The sequence below is a fragment of the Propithecus coquereli genome, unplaced genomic scaffold (genome assembly GCF_000956105.1).
Source record: "Propithecus coquereli isolate 6110/MARCELLA unplaced genomic scaffold, Pcoq_1.0 Scaffold423, whole genome shotgun sequence".
NCBI lineage: Eukaryota > Metazoa > Chordata > Mammalia > Primates > Indriidae > Propithecus > Propithecus coquereli.
Window position 1 is genome coordinate 3,518,011 of NW_012149986.1, and position 20,639 is coordinate 3,538,649.

Here is a 20,639-nt window from a genome sequence, read left to right on the forward strand (position 1 = left end):
CAACGTACGCCCATGTTGGCATGGAGTTCCTCGTCCCCGGCGAACCTCCCAACCCCACTGAGCGTCTCGTCACCCAGCTGTGCCTTTGCTGCCCGGCGTCCTCACAGCCTGCAAGAGAGCCGCCCCGACGTTCTCTTCCGCTTTACTGGGCACACCAGCGGTGGGATTCACAAGTGGACACGCAGCGAGCCTGTGGGCCTGGGGGTGACGGGGCTCTGAAAGGAAGGGACCCGGCTCACACGTGGAACAAAGACGAGCACACCAAAGGCCAAGCAGATGGCTTCCCAGCGTAGGTGACGTGAACAGTTAAATTACTAAGACATTATCTTAGGATCAAAATGCTTCAATGAAAATGGCATATTAAAAACATATAAATTACATTTAAGGTCTGTACATGATTCTTAAAAAAAATAACAATACTGTGTTCTGTACAATATTGCTTCCTTCGAACATTCCAAACCCAAGGAACACTTTCCCTTGAATCCCAGAAAAGTGGGCAAAATACGTATGCAGTATACTCAAAACCGTTTCACCAAAGTACAAAATTGTGTCGGTTTGCTTAAAGGCACATTTCGGTGTGATACAGGGAACTCCCATTTCAGAGGCGCTCGTTGTGTTTGTTTCCCGCTGGGCTGGCTGCGTGGGGAGGAGAGTGCCGGGGGCGGGGGGAGAAGCGGGGCCCGCCATCCTCAAACCGCAGCCACTGGCGGGAGGGCGGAAACCCAGGTGCCTCCTTGCCGCCTTCCGCACGCCTGTGATCCTGAGGTTTCAAATACTCGATCCATACACAACATGGAGTGAAGATGCTACATATTTTCCTGCAAAGCATTTGCTGCTCACTACCGACTACCACCAGGATAAATGCAGGCAGCGTCAGCGGTCCCCGTCCAGCGTCCGAGGATGTCGCGCTGCTCGGCGCTCCCAGGAGAGAGGGGCGGGCTTCACACCGCCAGCCTGCAAACCAGCTGCCAGCCGCGGGCCCGGTCACTGCTGGGTCCTTTATCTTCTCACGGCAGCTGAGGACCCCGTGGGGTCACGGGGGGACTTCTCTCCCCAGCCCCAAGCCCTGCCGCCCCTCAGGCTTCCAGTTGGCCTTGGGCCTCATCCACCTGCAGGGTGTCGTTGTCTCCCAGCAGCTCCGTCTCTGGGACGGAGCCTTCCTCTTCCTCTTCTGCCTCCTGCACGGGGCTCTGGGCCGCGTCTTCCGGGACATTGTGCATGTCCTCCGTGCCCTCTGAGAGCAGGGCCGCCCTGTCCGCCACGGACGCGTTGGAGGGCGCGGTGGTGACATAGCCCGTGCTGGTGGAGCCGCTGCCGCTGTGGTGCGAGCTGGGCTTGGGGACCATCTGGGCAGGCGCCTGCTGGGGGGCCACGTGCAGGGGGATCTGGACGGGGTAGAAGCCGGGCAGGTAGGGCCCATAGGCCGGCACTGGCTGGTAGCCGTTGACCGGGATGTAGAGCTGCGGCGGGGGCACCAGGGGCCTGACTGGGCCCTTCATGGGGATGAAGGCGGGCTGCGGGAAGGGCTGGGCCTTCTGCTTGGGCCCCTGGTAGCGGGCGTTGCTCACGTTGCTCACGGGGCTGGTGCTCAGCGAGCTGGTCTGCGTGGCGTTGCTGGCGCCCGAGGTCTGCGCCGAGCTGGTGCAGTTGGAGAGGCTGCCGCATGCCCGCAGCCGGCCGTGGAGGTCCTTGAAGCGGGGCCGCCGGCCGGGGAACTCGCTCCAGCACTCGACCATGAGGGCGTACACCCAGGCGGGGCAGTCGTCTGGGCAGGGCAGCAGCTGCCGGCTGCGCACCATCTCCACCACGTCCTGGTTGGAGTGCCCGCAATAGGGCTGCAGCCCGTAGCTGAAGACCTCCCACAGCACCACGCCGTAGGACCAGATGTCCGAGTCGGTGGAGAACTTGCCGAACGCGATCGCCTCCGGGGACATCCAGCGGATGGGCAGCAGCGAGTTCCCCAGCAGTTTGTAGTAATCGGCAGAATACACCTCTCGGAAGAGGCCCAGGTCTGAGATCTTCACGCTGAGCTTATCATACACGAGCACGTTGCGGGTGGCCAGGTCCTTGTGCACCACGTGGTGGCTGGACAGGTACTCCATCCCTGCCGCGATCTGCGCCGCCACGTGCACAAAGTCGGGGGGCTCCAGGGCAGATTTCACAGTGCGGTCATCGTCGGTGCTGCCCACGTCCGAGTGCGGTGAGCGCATGACCAGGAACTCGTGGAGGTCGCCGTGCGGGCAGTAGCCGAAGACCATGCTGAGGGGCTGGTCCTTTGTCACCACGCCCAGCAGGCAGACGATGTTGGGGTGCTGCAGCCGCGCCCGTAGCATGGCCTCATGCCGGAACTCCTCCCGGAGCGGCCCCTCTGCCTTGTCTTTCAGCGTTTTGATGGCGACAGCCTGGGTCTGCTCCCCAGGGGTAGGCCCGAACAGGTGGCCTTTGTAGACTTTCCCAAAGCGGTCTTCTCCCAGCTCCTCCAGGAACCTCACCGTCGACAGGCTGATCTCTTTGAGTTTGGCCTGCCAAGAAGAAAAGCCCCACGTGAAACGCTGCTGTCGTCCCAAGCCTGGAAGAAGGCGCAAGGCAGCTGGGAGGCAGCCCGGCAGGGGCAGAGGCCTGTGTGCCATGGCAGGCACAGCCCTGCAGGAGGCCACGTTCCCCCACCCGAGCCTCAGCCTGCCCCACGCAGCTCTCTGATCAGAGTCTCAAATACAGCTTGGGTGCCATGCCCCGCTCCTGTCTGAAACCCTGAACCGTCCCAGAGGCTACAAATTAGGTCCCTCCGAAGACGCCACTGCAGATACCCTTCCCATTCGGTGTGTGCGGGCAGCTGTCCTCTCTCTCTTTCACCCCCCCACCCTCGTAGCCCAGCCTGTGCACCAGCCGTCCCAGGGTCATCCTGGACTCGTCCAGCTGTGCTCCCTCCATCTCCCCTTGTGTGCCGCCATGTCACAGGGAAATGCCATGTCTTTTCTAATGGACTCCGCGGTGGCCCCCCCACGACTTTTTTGTCTTTCATGATTTTGTCACTTTTAGAGCCAGGCTAGCTCTTTTGCAGAGGGTCCCTCCTTAGGTCTGTCTCAGTTAAACGCCCTTTTGGCAGAAGCACCGTCAGGTGACGCAGACGCTGGAGCCCTGCAACTTCGTCAGCCTCCACGCCTGCTCCTTCTGTATGGCAGCCCTGTCCTTCCCGGAGGCTCCTGGACCTCCATGCAAGCCCCGGGGGCTCCGCGTCCTCCTCGCTGGCCAGGCCGTGCCCGCAGCAAACCCTCAGTGACCTCCTCGCTGAAGAGCCAAATTAGTCAGCTTCCCCGACCACCGTGGAGAGCCCGTCCAAGCTGGAGGGGACTGATGCTCCCCAGCAGCCTGCACCGAGCGAATGGCCCCTTCACTGCAGCCAGCAAGGCTGAGGGACGCTTTCTCATCTGCTGCCCTCCGAGAGGCCTCCCAGTGGTGGCCTGTCCCTCCTGCTCCCACTCAGAGACTGGTATTCCATCCTACCTTGAAAAGCAAAACAAAGCAAAACTAATTCAACCCCAAACTGACCAGAAACAGCTCCCAGTCCCTTTAGAATGCCATATAAACCTCAAATTTTGGGAGTGATTTGGACCCTCTTTTTCTTGTGTGTCCTGTGGGCAGAGCTGAGGCACCTGAACAGAGAGGTTGGTTTGCTGGGGCCCAGCAGAGCAGCACCGTCTGCTTAGGGGGAAGCCAGCCCATTGACTTGGGGGAGGTGAATTTCCAACACACCTGCCCTCACTGTCTAAGGACACACACATCTTGATAGAGTTTAAGAGAGGAAATGCAAAGCGGACGACAGATTAAAAGGATCACGTGTCATGTGTGCAGTAACTTAAGAAGCCTAATGTCATAGGCAGCTGGTCCCGGGATTAAACTCAAGGTTAAGCCCAGATGTGCCGCCTCATTAGAGAGCAGAAGCAGGGCGACCTGTTTGTGCTGGCCGATGAGAGGCATTTCCATGTCCTGGCTGGGCGAGGCCATGAGCTGCCGGCGTTGCGGTGAGGACGCAGAAGCCTTCTGCTTATTCCGGCACATGCAGACCAAGAAGAAAAGGCAAGCGATGACCAGCGGAATCGCGATGCTCGGAACCAGGATGTACAGAATCCCCATCTTGCTGCCGTCTTGGGGACCTGTGAACAACAATAAGGCTTCCATGATTTTTCAACAACACCCCCCCCCGACTCCCACCTCCAGCCAAAATATTTAACTGCAAATGGATAACCGATACATTACGGGAAGGGGCAAAACTGCACACCAAATCCCAGAAAAGGTGATGCACAAAAATTGCACATCCTGCTACAGACGAGTGGAACACAAGCCAAGGTGCTCCGCCTGTCTTATTCCCACCGAGGCCTCCTCAGCGACGGACGAGTCGGCGAAATATGCTGGACGCTTTGTGCTCGGTGCATGAAACTTGGTGCCGGGATTAGCAATCATCCTTTTCCTCATCAACATTTTAATGTGTTTTTTTCACATTTTTGTATAATGATAACATATTCTTTTAGAATACTAATTAAAAATGCATTTGATTTAAAAGAGCACTGGCAGTCCAGGAGTTTGTCCCAATACAACATGCAGCAGGGACACAAGAATTCTTTAAAAACGAGAGGCACAGTCTAGGCCTCCAGCCTGTTTCCTTCAGGGTCCAGTCTCAGTGAAAAGCTGCGCTTTGTCTCCCTCTGCAGGATTTACAGAAAGTCGCCGCGTGGCTCACCGCCCGCAGTGACACAGGCACTCGGCTGGTGGCTGGCTCCTCCCGGGCTGATGGCCCCGGAGCACCCAAAGCACCGGGGCACTTCGCAGCACCTGTATTCCAAGAGAAGGTGGCGCCATTTAAGGAGGCCGACCCCTCTCCTGTGTGTGGTAGAAAGCGAGCTCGCTCTCTGGAGGGCCACTTTCCCACAGCCCTGGGTTTTCTCCTTAACTCTGAAAATAACTACACCAGATGGCCCTATGATGGGGGACTGGAAACTAGCAAGTGATTTCTGGTCAATGGAATATCTAAAAGTGTTAATTCAGTTCTAAAAATGAACGCTCGGATTGCCACCTTAGGAACAAATCAAGTTGTCCCAAACTCAGTCTTACTCTACCCCGTCCCCACAAAATAAGATCAAATCAAAACTACAAACAAAACTGTCCCTCCCCCTGCCCCCCCAGGAGCTCCCCTTCTGAAAAGGTCCCCAAGGCAGATGTTCCAGAAGCCTTGGGGACAGCAGAGACTCTGGTTCACTTTTCATTATTGGGGTTAGGGGGAGATTCCACACCCCTCACGCAAGGTCAGAGATGTGAGCACTGTTCACACGTTTGCACGATCATCTGTTTTATTGCTATCTATTTAAAAATCACCAACGCTTACTGGGAAAAAATTGTACCATTACAGAAATGTGGGCTTCATAAAGTGAATATTCCTAATAGCCCCTTTCACCAAAGGATATCACATTGTTAATAGGTTCGTGTTCACCTAATTTTTTATGTATATTTTAGGTTAAACCACATGAAATAGCTGATATTCAACTATTTGACATACAGAAACAGTAGTTTCACGTGGTTTTCAAAAATAAAATTTTAAATAGACTTCACTTGCAAGATAATCATATCTTCCATATTGTTGTGCTCTGGTTTGTGGCATAATAAATTATCTCGGATAACATTTCACATCAGCACAGAGAGATCTGTGCATTCCGTAACAGATGTAACTATTCCATGGTATCAGCCTACTTCAACTGTCTGATCCAACCTCACTGATCAACGGTAAGTCTGTTCTGCATTTAGCTCTCACAAGTGATTATGCAATAAATATCTTTGCATGTCTGCCCTATGTGTGCAAATATTTCAGTAATATAAGATTCTAGGAATTGCCAGGCCAAAAAACATTTTTTCTTTATGTTTTGATTTATTTTTAATTACAAAAGTAATACCTACTCATTGTAAAAAAGTGTCTTATATCCAACGCTTGTGTAGGTCTGGGGAAATCTCTGCTATAAGTTTGGTGTGCATCTTTCCAAAACTTCACCCATGAAATTCAGGTGCCTGTGTATGCCCACACACAAGCACTTCAACTCACTCTGTTTTTTTTTTTTCACCAGAAACAAAACAAAACGTTAAATGGAAAAGCAGCCCTACCACAGCTCTTGCCCTGCAACCTGCTTTTTTTCCTGACAGGGCATCCTGGACATTCTTTCTTGCAGGCAACGGTTTTAAAGGGCTGGAGCGCTCCAGAGTGGCTATACTTCAATTTAACTACTGACACTTGCACTCTTAAGATCTATACCTGTAATGAACACAAATTCTTGAAGATCTGTGCGTGGACTGCTGAGCCAGAGGCAATGCCACATTTAGAGCTGCCAAGTCACACTTCCAGAAGGGAATTAAGGCCAGTTTCTACTCCTTGCCACGCAGGGTGGAGGCACATGGGGCCTGCGCCCGGGAGGAGGTCTGCGGGTGACGCGAGGCCCTGGGCTTGCTCCTCCCCTGGCAGATCTCTAGTCAGCGTCGCTCCCAGCTGAGTCTCGGCCATCGCCACTGGAGCTGCTGAAATGCTTGTGATCGAAACAGGGACAATAACCAGCGACGCTGTCAGCCAGTAGCTATGTGCTCTCCCCCATCACGCATGGTGTAACAGACACACTTGCATGACTGAGAGCCTCACTCCACCGAATCTACAGCAGCGAAAAGCTTCCAAGCTGGGGGTGGGAGCAACAGCGTTTTTACTAATATTGGGAAAAGCTGTGCACTAATGTTAACAGAGAAACGAAGTGCCAAAGCGAACATCCCAGGACCGTACACTGGAAAAGGGCTGACAGAAGGCTTGAAATGCAAACGGTAGTCACCTCTGATGGTAAAATTAGGGGTGCTCTGCACATTACTCTTCAGACTTTTCTGTATTTTAAAACAGCCTATAATATAATGGCCAGATATTACTTTTATACCCAGCAACAGCTTTATTTAAAACAAGCGATCATGGTGGCGAGATGGGGGTACGGTCCCCACCATAGCAAGGTGCCCAAGCCCCGGTCAGGACACAGCGCGCCCATCACAAGGTTCACTCAGCAGTCACCGCTTCGAAAGAAAAGAGAGGATACGTACTACACGAGGGTATGTCACACAGCTCCACGCGCACGTTTTTATTCTGTGTAAAGCACCAGGGGCCCTCCATCTGGCCTCCAGGGTTCCGGCAGTAGGCGTGACCCCCTCCGAGCTCGGGAAAGTCTGCGCTGGACAGGCGGTGGCTGTGGGGGTGCTGCAGGGCCCACGGCTGGCACTGGTGCCCCGACTTAGTGGTGCTCGCGGTGCCTCTGTAATCCGTGCCCGAGCCGTTGTAGCACTGGTGGTCTGAGAGAAGAGGACGTGTTAGGAAACCGCTGGGGGTACAGAGCTCATCCTTCTGCAACTCTTGCAGGAAGGAACAACAAAACCACTCTGCCTACATGTGCCCAAACTGGAATTTCCAAAAGACCAAAAGATTTTACCTAACTTCCAAGAACAGCAGCATTAAAAGAAGAAATGATTTAATAAAGTCCCAAGCCCACAAATTAAATGGAGGGTGCGTCAGGGAGGAAAACCTGTCAGAAGTTATTCCACAGAGAAAGACCTTCTGGGACCCGCCAGGCACCCTACACCCCCCACCCACCAAAATGAGGGTGTTAGCACTAACCTCAGGGCCACCTGCTCTAGGAGCGAAACTGGACCGTGCCGGCAGGAAAGGCCTGGCCCCTCCCTGGCCTGGCCCCTCCCAGGCAGAGGCCACCTTGCTCAGCAGAGTGAGGACGGCACCACCACTCCACCTCCACAGAGGTGAGCGCGCACTGGTTGAGCGTTTATGTAGCATTTACTGTGTGCAGGGCACTGTTCTAAGACCTTTGTAAAGATTAACTCATTTCATCTTCATTCCAGCTCCACGAGCTGAGTACTATTAGTATCCCCATGGAATAGGAGGAAACAGGAGTTTAAGCAACTTTCCGAGTCACAGTGAGTGCGCCTTGCAGCCAGGGTTAGGATGCACACAGTGGGGCCTGGAGACCAGGCCCGGGCTGTCCTGGTAAGGAGCCCTGCCCACTCCTGGAGCCCTCAGACTAGCCAAGGAAGCTAAATATAGCCCCAGAGCCTCAGAGGAAGGTGGCTGCTTCCCCAGGTCTCACCCCTCGTGGAGGGCGGAAACCCTGACATATTCAGTGACATGAGTCAATGGTTTCCCTTGGAGAAGTCAGCAGAATGACCTGTCCTGTGCCCTCCACCCACACACAGATGACCCACCCTGCCAGGGCTCACCATGTGGGGTTCATTGAGCCTCCAGAGAGCAGGAGCCACTCTGCTCCAGCAGAAGGGCAGTGGGGAGCATGCTCTCTGTCCTCTGCAGACCCCAGATGGGGTACACCCAAGCCTCAGGCTCAGAAGAATTAAATGGCCCCACTCTTACATCCATGTTGCAGGGAGCCGTGCAAAGGTGCCTGGAAAGGGGACGGACCTTCCATATTCCCTTGCCTAGTGACATCTGATAGTTACAGGTCCTTCTCCAGCTCCCACCAGGCCAGACATGGATCGTCTCCCTGTGTCTCAGACACATCCAGGGCGAAGAGTCCTACAGGTTTCTAGGGACTGTGCTCTGGGAGGTCTGGGGCAGGAGCTGAGAGTCTGAATTTTTCCAAAGGGCCCGCGGTTGACCGTCAGGCAGGTTTGGGGGCTGGCCCTGCGTCCTCTCATTGCATCCAATAGCCTTTTATGGCAGGATGGAAGATCACCCACACTTCAGAAAACAGACCTCAGGCTCAAGGAGGTGGAGGGACTTAACTTGAGCTGCAAAGATAAACACCCGCCAAACCCAAGTGCGGGCCTGGGGCTGAATGACTTCAAATCCCCCGCTCTGACTGCCCGAGGGTGTCCTAGAGGAACGGAGGCTGGCTAGGGGTTCCCGGCTGCCGGCAGGGCTCCCGGGCTTTACCGGCGGCCCCACGAACACGTGGGCGCGCCACGCTCGCTCGCGCCTGCCGGGCGGGGACTCACAGCGGCCCAGCCTCTCGGCCGGGATGCCGATGCGCATGCAGTTGGCTGCGTCGGGGCTCTCGGGCATGGGCAGCGCCTCGCACTTGGGCAGCTGCAGCCGCATGAGGATGAGCGGGTTGGAGCGCGCGATCGTGTACTCCTGGCGGCACAGGTCGCTCTCCAGCACCTCGCACTCGTCTCGGCACAGCTCGCGCGGCTTGGGCACCCGGGAGCGCGCGTCGCACAGCGGGAACACGAAGTGGCAGAACGACGGGATGGCGAACTGCGAGCACTGGTCCGACAGGTGCGTGGAGGTGCCGATCATGGTGAAGGCCGCTGCGAAGGCGCGAGACGGCGTTAGCTGCGGCCCGCCCCGAGCCCCGAAGCCCCATGCACCACCCACGCCCCGACCCCGGCGCCCCAGCCCCCACCCTGCACCCTGCCCCCGCTCCTCACCTGCCCTGCGCTCCTCACCTGCCCCCGCTCCTCACCTGCCCCGCGCCCACCCTCCGCGCTGCCCTCGGGCACTGCCCCGGGCGTGCATCTGCTCCGATTTGCAGCAGACACGGGAAGTCCCTGGTCGCAGGGCTGCACTACAAACATCAGAAGCAGAACAAGAAAGAAGGAAAACTGGGCCCAAGACCTCACTCAGCGAGACGCTTCTTGGTTCGAGCTTCAGATGCAAAAGCATTTCCTAAGGACCTAGCATGCGTGGGGAGCGCGGACCGAGGGCTCGCCGAGCCGGGCCTCCCCAGCCCCCGGGGCTGCCTGGGAAGAGGCGGGCGCTCAGCAGACGCAGCCGAGGGCCGGGCGAAATGCTGGGGCAGCTGGCAAAGCGGGCGGAGACAGAGCGTGGGAGACGGCGAGCTGGGGCAGGCCGGCATCACCAACCTGGAAGGGTTTTGCAACCGTGGGGGGCGGACGAACGGAGGACTTAGCGCCCCGCTGGGGGCCAGGACCCCCGCGGCTGCGGGCGAGGCCAGACCGCGAGGAGCGGAGCGCAGGAGCGGCCCGGGCAGGGCTCCAAAGGAGGCGGCGCCCGGCGCCCACGCCCCACCCCTGCCTGAGAAAACTGGCTGACAGCCACCGAGCTGGGACAGCTGAGGAGAGGCCCTGCTGCCCGCGCACCTGCTGAGGCCGCCCTCCGCCGGGGCAGGACCCAGAAGTGGGAGTTTGGTCCCGGGGGTGGGGGAACAGTGGCCCTGTCCCCGCACATTTACTCCCAGAGACCCGCCCGGGCAGCGCGGTCCTTGGCTCTGGGATAGTCACTCAGTCCCTCTGGGCCTGTTGCTTTACTTGTAGGGCGATTTGAGACCGCACACCGGGAGGGGAAGGTCCCTGCGGAGCCCATAAAGTGGCTGTGACATGATGTGCCCAGGGCTGGCCAGTCAGCCGCCGGCAGGGGTCTGGTAACAGGCCGTCAATGACAGGAGCGGCTGGCACTGCCCTAACCCAGTGCCGGGCACCACGATGCCCATCCATCGTCCTCACTACTCCGGATCCCCTGTGGCCGATCTTGGCGTTCAGGAGCAGAGAGCGCAAGAGGTTAAGGTCCAGGATGTGTGGGATTTGGTGGAGGAACTGAGATTTGAACCCAGTTTAATCTCATCGTTATGGATTTGTTGATTTCGGGGAGGGCTGTCAAAAATGCCCTCCAGGCAGGGAGAGGTTGTCTAAGAAAGCCAACCTGTCATTTCTCCCGGGCTAATCAACAGACGGGGCGTCACGGTGGGTCTTCAGAGGATTTCTCCTCTTCCTCTCATTCAGGATGTATCACTCGAGGGCTTATTTCTGAAACTACGGTTCTAGGCAGCAAGATGTGCAAGTCCTTGTGTTCGTCCACGCCCTGTCCACTGCTCTCCAAACAGAACATCACAACCAACGCGGTCTCTACTGTTCTTATTCCCACAAGTCAGTCAGTCAAGAGCAACTTCAAATTTCTTGTTTTCGAAAAGCCACGAATCTAGAGAATCCTCATTCTAACTTTTCTCTAAAATTGCCGTAAAAGACCGCATGGATATCTGAGTTGTTTGATCCCTTAACTCCCGAAGAAACCACCGAGGGGCAATCTTGTGCCTTGAACCAGTGTTTGCCAGTTAGTGGGATGCAACTGATCCGGGCGTCTACAGCTAGCGTGTTATAATCATGGAACAGACTAGAGGGTGCCAGAGTGCATGGGTCCCATTACGGTCTACAACTGACTTTTTCTTTGGTAAAATACAACTGAAGAGAAAACTCCGAGTGCACCGCCCTTGTGAAGGGTGAGTGCTGTTCCTCATACATAACCCATTTCAGTTCTGTGACGTGCACGTATGTGTAAACTAAGGCATGAGGTGAAGTACACTTTTACTGCATGTTGGGGTCAAAAACATTTGAGAAATTCTACTTTAAGTGACATAAAAAGCTTTTGCAGTGAGAGGTACCAACATTTTCAAAACCATCTCCCACTGGACCAGGATGGCACCTCCAAGTTCCTCTGTGTCTCCTGTCTGCCCTTCCACTTCCCACCGGACCCCTGTCCCTGTCCCCAGGGGACTCTGTGCCAGCATGAACCAGGCAGGCCCTTCTGTGACTGTGACCTTAGACCCTCTGGTCTGAGGGTGACCTGACCTTAGAAGGACATGTCGATGACACCAGGTGGGTTTCCAGCGTGGATCCCCATTCGTGCCCCTTCCTGGGGCAGCGTCCTGCACCACCCGCTGCCCCTGCAGAATCTCCTGGGAGCCCTGGCATCGGACACCATCGTCGAGTCTAATGGGTTGCCATGGTCAAGAGCTACTATGTAGAGGTGTTGGGCACCTGCCATCTGCACAAGATTTTTCTTGATCCTTATCGGGTCAGGAGAGAAGACATGTATGTGTTTGTGAATTAATTCCTCAAGAGGCTGAGGACCAGCAGCTTCTCATCTTGAAGGACCTGCCACATTTCTCTGACCCTGAACCAGGTACCTGAAGACCTGGCTTTGTTCTCTGCATCCACGGCAGTGTCCCCACCACCCATGACCAGCAACCCTCCCTCCTAAACAGCTGCTGTCAGGCCCATGTACCTTTGGACCAGACACAGCTCAGAGAAGGTACAAGACGAAAGCAGAACAAGGAGAAGTCAAGCAAGCAGAGTGAGCGCACAGGCACGAGGGCTGCCTGTGCCAGCGTGGCCAGCCCAGGACAGGAGCTCTGGCCATGCAGTGAGGATGGTGCTTTGCACCTGTATGGTTTGGCCGAATTAAAGAGTGCAGAAGTATACTCTAAGCAACTTGCACTTGCTAATTAAACATACAAGTTGGAAACATTTTCGGGCAAATGTCAGCAACTACAACTGCTTCTAATAAAGATCTTAGATTTTCTATTGCAAGTGAGATGGAAGAGGGACCCACTGTCTGTGCCACTAACTGATGAAACACACAGTGGCCACTGTACATGTGCGTACTGTCTGGTGAGAAGTGAGAAAGGTGTATGGCTCCTACCTGTGATTCGGTTTTCGATCTCCCCCTGCATCTGAAGCGAGTCCACATAAATGGTGCGGTTCCCGATGAAGCGCGCGCAGGCGATTCCCCGGTAAGGCTGGCAGAACCCGTCCTCGTGGGAGTCGTCCCTGGAGAAGACACACAGAGGCTGTAAGTGCACTGGGAGGTGCCAAGTGTTGCCCAGTGATTCTTTTTTTAATCCAGCCTTTTACCATCTAGCAATTTTGTTAGTTGGCATTTATCCAAATAAGTCAAAAACTCAACTATACACAAAAAACCTGCACATAAATGTTTATAGCACCTTTACTCATAAGTGCAACCAAGATGTCCTTCAGTAGGTGAATGTACAAACTGTGCTGTATCTGGACACTGGCATATCATTCAGCGCTGAAAAGAAATGAGCTATTGAGCCACGAAAAGACACGGAGGAACCTTAAATGAATATTACAGGTGAAATGAGCCAATCTGAAAAGGCTACAGACTGTGTGTCTCCAACTATATGATGTCCTAGAAAAGACAAAACTATGAAGACGGTAAAGAGACCAGCGGAAGCCAGGGGTGTTGGCGGGGCAGTGGGGTGGCCGCGAGGAGCACGGAGGGGTTTAGGGCAGTGAAGCTGCTCCGTGTGAGACCACAAGGGGCACACGTGTCACCACACACTGGCCAAAGCCCATAGAAGGTAAAGCGCAGAGTCGGCCCTCACGCGAACTGCCAACTTCAGTTAGCGACGAGGTACAGTATGGGCTTGCGCGCCGGAGTGAACGTGCCGCGGCAGTGCAGGACGTCAGCCACGGGGAAACGTGGCAGGGAAGGCGGAGGAGGGTGCACGGGAACTCTGGACTTTCTGCTCAATTTTTCTATAAACCTTACACTGCTCTAAAAAATAAAGTCTATTAATTAAAAAATATTCAGAATGTTTAAGGGAGTATGGAACAAGAGGAGAAGTAACTAGGGGTGAAGACGTTATCAAGGTGAAGTGCACACATGGGTGGGTAGGGGTTTATGTACACGCACCACATCAAACATTAAACATGTTTCATCTTACCCTTGAACTACGTCAGAGACACTGTGGCACAGCCCCACACAAATGTCCATTGTTTGCAAACAAGGCTTTTAGGAAAATGGTGATAATCCAGAAGGTGTGTTCTACCATTAAATCACCGGAGAGAAATCTTTGGAAAGGAGAAAAGCAATATACAAATGTCTCTTCTACTGTATTCAAAGGCAATGGAAGGGACTCCAAGGATTCCCAGGACGACGGGCGTGCTCATCACTCGCAGAGACGTGACCTGGCCCCGCCATGTCACAGCACAGACCGCCTGCAGCCCACTGCTCCCCTCCTGCCCCCGTCCAACTGTGCTGGTCCCTGTAGGGACAGCCTGCACTGAAGGGAAGGGGACACAATGCTCCCCTGAGCCCCCGGCTTGGAGTTTGTGCTAAATTCTTTTCTGCAGAACCTGTCACTCCGGCTTCAGCTGACGAGATCCATCCTCGTCAGTACTCTGGTGCATTTCCAAGTGGCATTCAGGATCTTCCCAGGAGTCACCAGGGGCTACGGCAGACACGGCAGTGCTGCCACTGCGGGGACTGGCAGGGGAGTGCTTCCAGGGCAAGCGTCTCACAAGCACCTCAGGCCGGTAATTTAATGGCTTGTTTTCTAGCAAATTTGGAACCTTCCCCGTAAGCCTGAGAACACGTGTCTTTCCACCCCACATGGATTTAGACCATCCGCAAATGAAATCTGGGTTGTGTTCAGTTTAACCAAATGGACTGAAAATCCCTATCTGAGCTCTCACCACGGCCAAGGCTACACACTTGCAATAGCAAAGACCTTCTCCAGCCCCTGAGGAAAAGCTCCTTCTTAAAGAAAAGAACCTGCAGCCATAAGTAATCCAAATAAGATTTTGGTGTCAACAGAGCAGGATGCCCTTCTCCCCAGCTCCCAGCTGTTACGTCTTTGGGTCAACGGTTCCTTAAATGTAGTTTAAACGCAGGCAAGCACTCCTGTTAACACCACTGGCCTCGCCCATCCCTCTTTCACTCTTTGTGAGCTGGAGTTAACTGCTGATTAGACACTGGCCGAAAACACCAACATAAACCAAAGTCACCTTGTCTGAGTGTGTGTAGGACATGCGCCATCTGTAGCTGGGCTCAGAGTGCGAGCTCACTCTGCCAGAAAAATCATTAAGACATGCTGGTCAGATTAACTTCAGCTCTGCCTAGGGTAGGAGATTCAGTTCAGTCCCCTGGGGTGAGCCCATACGAGTGAGCAATCTCTCTTCTACCCTGCAGAGTCTGGGAAGACAAAGCTGGGCCCCTGGCTGCAGGCTTCTCTCCAGCCACTGGCCAGGTGCCCACAAGAAGGGGAGGTACAGGCAGGGTGGCAAGGGGGTGCTGAGAAGGAGCTCAGGCCACCATCTCACCTACAGGTCACTCTGGGCTTCCAGTCTGGATGGAGAATGTCCACAGAAGTGGTTGGAAAATGACACCCTATAGGCTTTTGAATTTTGAGAGAACGAGTGGGAATTACTTTCTATTCCTATAATTCAAACAGAATTATGTATTATCTTCACCTGGCTTGGTCTGGGAGCTCTGATGAGTAACAGCTGGAGAAGTCTGTGAAATGGGTCACTTGGAGACCAAGGAAAGGGCTGAGACAGAATTTGACATCTGTAAACTGCTGCAGCAACGTTGGTGAAACAGACGTGCTTGCCGATGGTAGAGCAGGCGCGTTACGGAAATGCAATCCGAAAATCTCCTGCCCCGATGCTGCCAGGCACTGATCCGAGGACTAATGACACACGGACGAAGAAGAAACTTCTACACCAAGAAGTTACTGTCACGGAGAAGTGTAAATAACTACAATGCTGGGTAAGAAAAGCAACAGGAAAGGAGGAGGAGCTTGGCAGGAGACCCAGGGGAAAGAACCACCAGGCTGTGACAGATCCAGCTCCTCCACAGAGGCGGGAGGTGGTGGGCGGAGCCACACCTCCTCCAAATGGCATGTGCTTAAGTGAGAATTAGCTTGAAGAAAATCTTAGATAAATTCATGGATGGAAATAATGAACGAGCTTAAAGGAAACTAAGGCTTTTTTAAGGTTGAAAAGTAATCAATGTCAAAATTCAAATGTAGTTACACATTGTATAGGAAGTTAACATTTTTCCTCCAAACACTATTTTGTTAAAAAGTAGTAAACAATGTTCACGACTGTTATTCTTAGCGAGAGAGAGCCTGCCGGAGCGAAGCAGAGGACGCTGCATCTGCAACTCAGCGGGAGGCAGAGCAAGCGGCCACGCTCACCAAGCCGGCAGCTGGGACGCCCTGCGCTGCAGGGGAGCTGGCGGCAATTTAACGCACTGCTGCGCCGCACTCAGCGCCCTCCACAGAAAGATGCACGGTCCACAGTACAAACCACAACGTCCAGTGTACAATAAAAAGGTACCAGACATGCAAAGAAACAGGAAAATATAACCCCGCTCAAGAGAAACAAACCCAAAGATGATTCACGTGTTAGACTCAGCAGACTAGGACTTTAAGGTTGGTAAACAAAACACAGAAGAAGGAATAAGGAAAATGTGGGGTATTTCAAGAGATAGAAATTTTAAAAGAAGAACTAAATGAGAAGACTAGAACTGAAACATACAGTGTCCACAATAAAATATCCATTGATGGTACAGTCACGAGCCACATAATGATGCTTCTGTCACCAATGGACTACATATATGATGGTGGCTCTGTAAGACAGTAACAGAGCTGAAAAATTCCTCCCATTGCCCAGTGACATAGTAGCTGTCATAACATGGCAGTGCAGGCACTTCATGTTTCACAAATTTAGTGTAGCCTAAGTATACAGTGTTTATAAAGTCTACAGCAGTGTGCAGTAACGTCCCAGGCCCTCACACTCACCTCTCACCCACTGACTCTCCCAGACCAACTTCCAGTCCCGCCAACTCCGTTTAAGATAGGTGTCCTATACAGGTGTGCCATTTTTCATCTTTTATACTGTATTTTTATTGTATGTTTTTACATTTAGATGTGTTCAGATACAGAAATACTTACCATTGTGTTACAGTTGGTTCCAGTGTTTGGTGCAGTAACATGCTGTACAGGTGTATGACCTAGGAGCACAGGCTACCCCGTACAGCCTAGGGGTGCAGTAGGCTGTACCACCAAGGTTTGTGTAAGTACACTCTGTGGCATTTATGCAATGACAGAATTGTCCAATGATGCATTTCTTAGAACATATCCTTGTCATTAAGTGACACATGATGGTATTTACAAGAGAGTGGCTAAGACAAAAGAAAAAAACTTGTGAACTTGAAGACAGGTCAGTAGGAAAATTTCCAAACTGAAGCAAAGAGACAAAAAGATTTACAAGAAGCAAAGAGAGCCTCAGTGACCTCTTAGAAAAAGTAACTTATGTGGAATCAAGATCACAGAGTCAGGAAACATGTTTAAAGAAATAATGGCCAAAACATTTCCAGATTTGATTAAAAAAAACAGTAATACACTGGTCAAGGTATATCAGTGAAGCCCAAACAATATGTGACTAAGGAAGTCATGACTACACACATCACCGTCAACCTGTTAAAAATCTAATAGAAAAGGAAAAACATGAGAGATAACAGCCAGTCACTCATCACAAACAAGTGTAACAGAAGACAAGGGAATGACACTATAACGTCTCTGCTAGAAGAGAAAATGAACTGTCAACCCAAAATTCCATACCCAGCAAAAACGACTTTTAAATAAAAACGTCTATTAAACATGAATGTACTTAATATCAGAGCTTTAAAATACATAAACAAAAACTGACAAAACTAGAGGACAAAATAGAAAAATCCACCATTATAGGTGGAAATTTTAATACCCATCCCCTAGCAATCAGTGGCATTAGACAAAACAACAGAGAAACAGAAGAGTGCACAGACATTAACCACCACCCTGACCTAATAGACATCTGCGGAACAATATACCCAGCGTGAACAGAACACACAGCCTTTCAATGCACATAGATAGAATGTTCACCCTGAAATTAAATTGGAAATCCATTAAAAAAATATTTTAAAACTCCTCAAGCATTTGGAAAATAAATAGCACTCTTCTGAATAACTTTTAGGCCCAAGAAGAAAATGCAAGGAAAAATTACATGGCATTTGAAATTGAACATGAAAATACAAAATGTGAACAACAAAAACATAGGGCACTGAAAATTTGTGGAATGCAGCTAAAGGTTGAAATTAGAGAAGAATTTATAGCTTTAAATGATTAAATTAGATAATGTTTACACCTTAAGAAGTTAGAAAAAGAAGGGCAAATTAAACCAGAAGTAATCAGAACACTAAAACAAGAGCAGCAATCAATAAACTAAAAAAAAAAAAAAAAAAAACAAAAAAACCCAAAAACAAAAATCGAAGCTAAAACTTGGTTCCACAAAAAGTTAATATAATCGCTAACATCCAGAAAAACTGATTAAGAATGGTAGAAAACACACATTATCAATATCACATATGCACAAGTGGATGTCACCAAAGACCCTACAGATATTAAAAGACAATAAGAAATTACTATGAATGAATATGTGAACACAGATCCAACAACTTAGAAAAAATGACAAATTCCATGAAAAACAAAAAACACCAAAATTAGTACAAACAGAAATAAAATCTCAGAATAGCCTTAAATCTCTTAAAGAACTTGAAGTTATAATCAAAATCCTTCCCACAATTAAAACTCCAACCCAAATAAAAAAAACTGGTGAATTCTGTCAAACATTTAAGAAATAAATGTCAGTAATTTTACACAAAGTCTTACAGAAAGTAAAGGAGTAAAGGCCACTTTCTAACTCATTTTATGAGCCCAACATAAATCTGATACAAACGTCTAACAAGGACATCACAAGAACATTACAGACCAATATGCTTCATGATCAAGGGGCAACACCCTCCTCAAAACATTAGCAAGCTAAATCCAGCAAAATAAACACAGAAAATACACAAGAAAATGCATAGTGGACCAACTGGGGTTAATTGAATGCCACTGCACTGTACACTTGAAAATGATTAAAATATTAATACTTAGGAATAAACTTAACAAAAGCTATACAAGACCTCCACATTTGAAACTTCAAAACACTGCACAGAGAAAGAAAAGAAAACCTAAATAAATGGAAATACATACCATATTCATAGACTGGAACACTCAGTAGTGTTAACATGACAATTCTCCCAAAGTGGAATACCACCGCATCAAAATGCTAGCAGGATTTCTCCATAAATTACTTTTAATTACAAAAGGAAAAATAACTATATAATGAGAAAATGTGTCTTAACTGAGTAAAATTAGCATCCCCGATAAAGGGCAAACTGACATCATTGTACATCCACATGTGATACAGTAAGAAAGAAACTTACGTACTATTTTAGTCAAAAATGCAAAACTGGAATCTAATGAAGAATTTAGAGACATTCTATACAAATGCCCTGCATTTATCAAAAATTTCAATGTCACAAAAGGACAAGGAACTGTTTCAGATTAAAGGAGACTAAACCAACATGATTAGAATCCTGTACCAGGGAAAAAAAAAATCTGAAGAGTATTCCTGGGACAATTAAAGAAATTGGAATATGAATGGCAGTTCAAAGACATATACCCTGAATTTGAAGCTATTGCTATGTAAGAAAGTATCCTTGATCTTAGGCAATACACATGGAATTATCAAGTGACAAAGGAGTACAATAAAGCAATCTAATCTCAAGTAGTTAAGAAGTGAATAATAATTAAAAATATGCATAAAGGGAATACCAAACCAAATACATCAAAATGATAAAAATTAATAAACATGCATAAAGAGCATATAGGATTACTTTTTGCTATTCTTGTAACTCTTCTGTAAGTTTGAAATTATTTCAAAATCAGAGGTTTAAAAAATTTCAGTCCTTGATACTGGTCTGTTCAGGAATTCTATTTCTTCCTGGTTGAGCCTAGGGAGGCTGTGTGTTTCTAAAAATTTGTCCATTTCCTCCATATTTTCCAGTTTGTGTGCATAAAGGTTTTTGTAATATTCATAAATTATATCTTGAATCTCCACGGCATTGGTTGTAACTTCTTTTTTGTTCCTGATGGAGCTTAACAAAGATTTTTCTTTTCTGTTTTTTGTTAGTTTAGCCAAAGGCATGTCAATTTTGTTTATTTTTTCAAAGAACCAACTTTTTGTTTTATTAATCTTCCGTATAGCTTCCCTGTTGTCAATTTCATTTAGTTCTGATTTGATCTTATTAATTTCCCTTCTTCTGCTGGGTTTGGGGTTGGTTTGTTGTTCTTTTTCCAGTTCTTTGAGTCGATTCATTAGGTTGTCTGTTTGTGCTCTTTTTAACTTTTGGATATAGGCATTTATGGAAATAAACTTTCCTCTCGGGACTGCTTTGGTTGTGTCCCACAGATTTTGATAACTTTGTCATTTAATTCAAAGAATCTTTTGATTTCCATCTTTACTTCCTCGTTTATGAAGGAATCATTCAGCAGAAGGTTGTTTAATTTCCATAACTTTGTGTAGAGATGAGAGTTTCTGTTGGGGTTGATTTCTATTTTTATTCCACTGTGATCTGAGAGGATGCATGGTATAATTACTATTTTTTAAAATATTTTGAGACATGCTTTGTGTCCTAGAATATGGTCAATCTTAGAGAATGTCCCATGAGCTGTTGAGAAGAACGTGTAGTCAGTGGGTTTTGGGTAGAATGTCCTGTAAATGTCAGTCAGGCCCACTTGTTCTAGAGGTATGTTTAAGTCCATTATTTCTTTGTTAATTTTCTGTTTGGAGGATTTGTCCTGTGCTGTCAGTGGGGTGTTGAAGTCTCCGACTATTATGGTGGTGTTGTTTATCAATTTGTTTAGATCAAATAGAGTTTGCCTTATGAATCTGGGTGTACCTAGGTTGGGTGCATGCATATTTAGAATTGTTATGTCTTCTTGTTGAACTGTACCCTTCACCATTATATAGTGCAATAAAAAACATTCCAGAAAAGAAAAGTCCAGGACCGGATGGTTTCACACCCGAATTTTACCACACCTACAAAGAAGAATTGGTGCCTATCCTGCAGAAATTATTCCACAACATAAAGAAGGATGGATTCCTCCCCAGCACATTTTATGAAGCCAACATAACCCTGA

At 49.8% G+C, this 20,639-nt stretch overlaps 1 protein-coding gene across 1 annotated transcript in view; it reads right to left on the reverse strand.

Annotated features, from left to right (window-relative positions):
- Positions 1–1,076: 1,076 nt before the first annotated feature.
- Positions 1,077–20,639, reverse strand: part of ROR2 (receptor tyrosine kinase-like orphan receptor 2) — a 72,837-nt gene continuing 53,274 nt past the window's right edge. Inside the window, exons 5-9 of the mRNA XM_012653557.1 lie at positions 12,467–12,594; positions 9,025–9,339; positions 7,111–7,356; positions 3,952–4,154; positions 1,077–2,522 (exon numbers count right to left, since the gene is read on the reverse strand). Coding sequence (XP_012509011.1) covers positions 1,077–2,522; positions 3,952–4,154; positions 7,111–7,356; positions 9,025–9,339; positions 12,467–12,594 — 2,338 coding nt within the window. The remainder of the gene's footprint in view (positions 2,523–3,951; positions 4,155–7,110; positions 7,357–9,024; positions 9,340–12,466; positions 12,595–20,639) is intronic.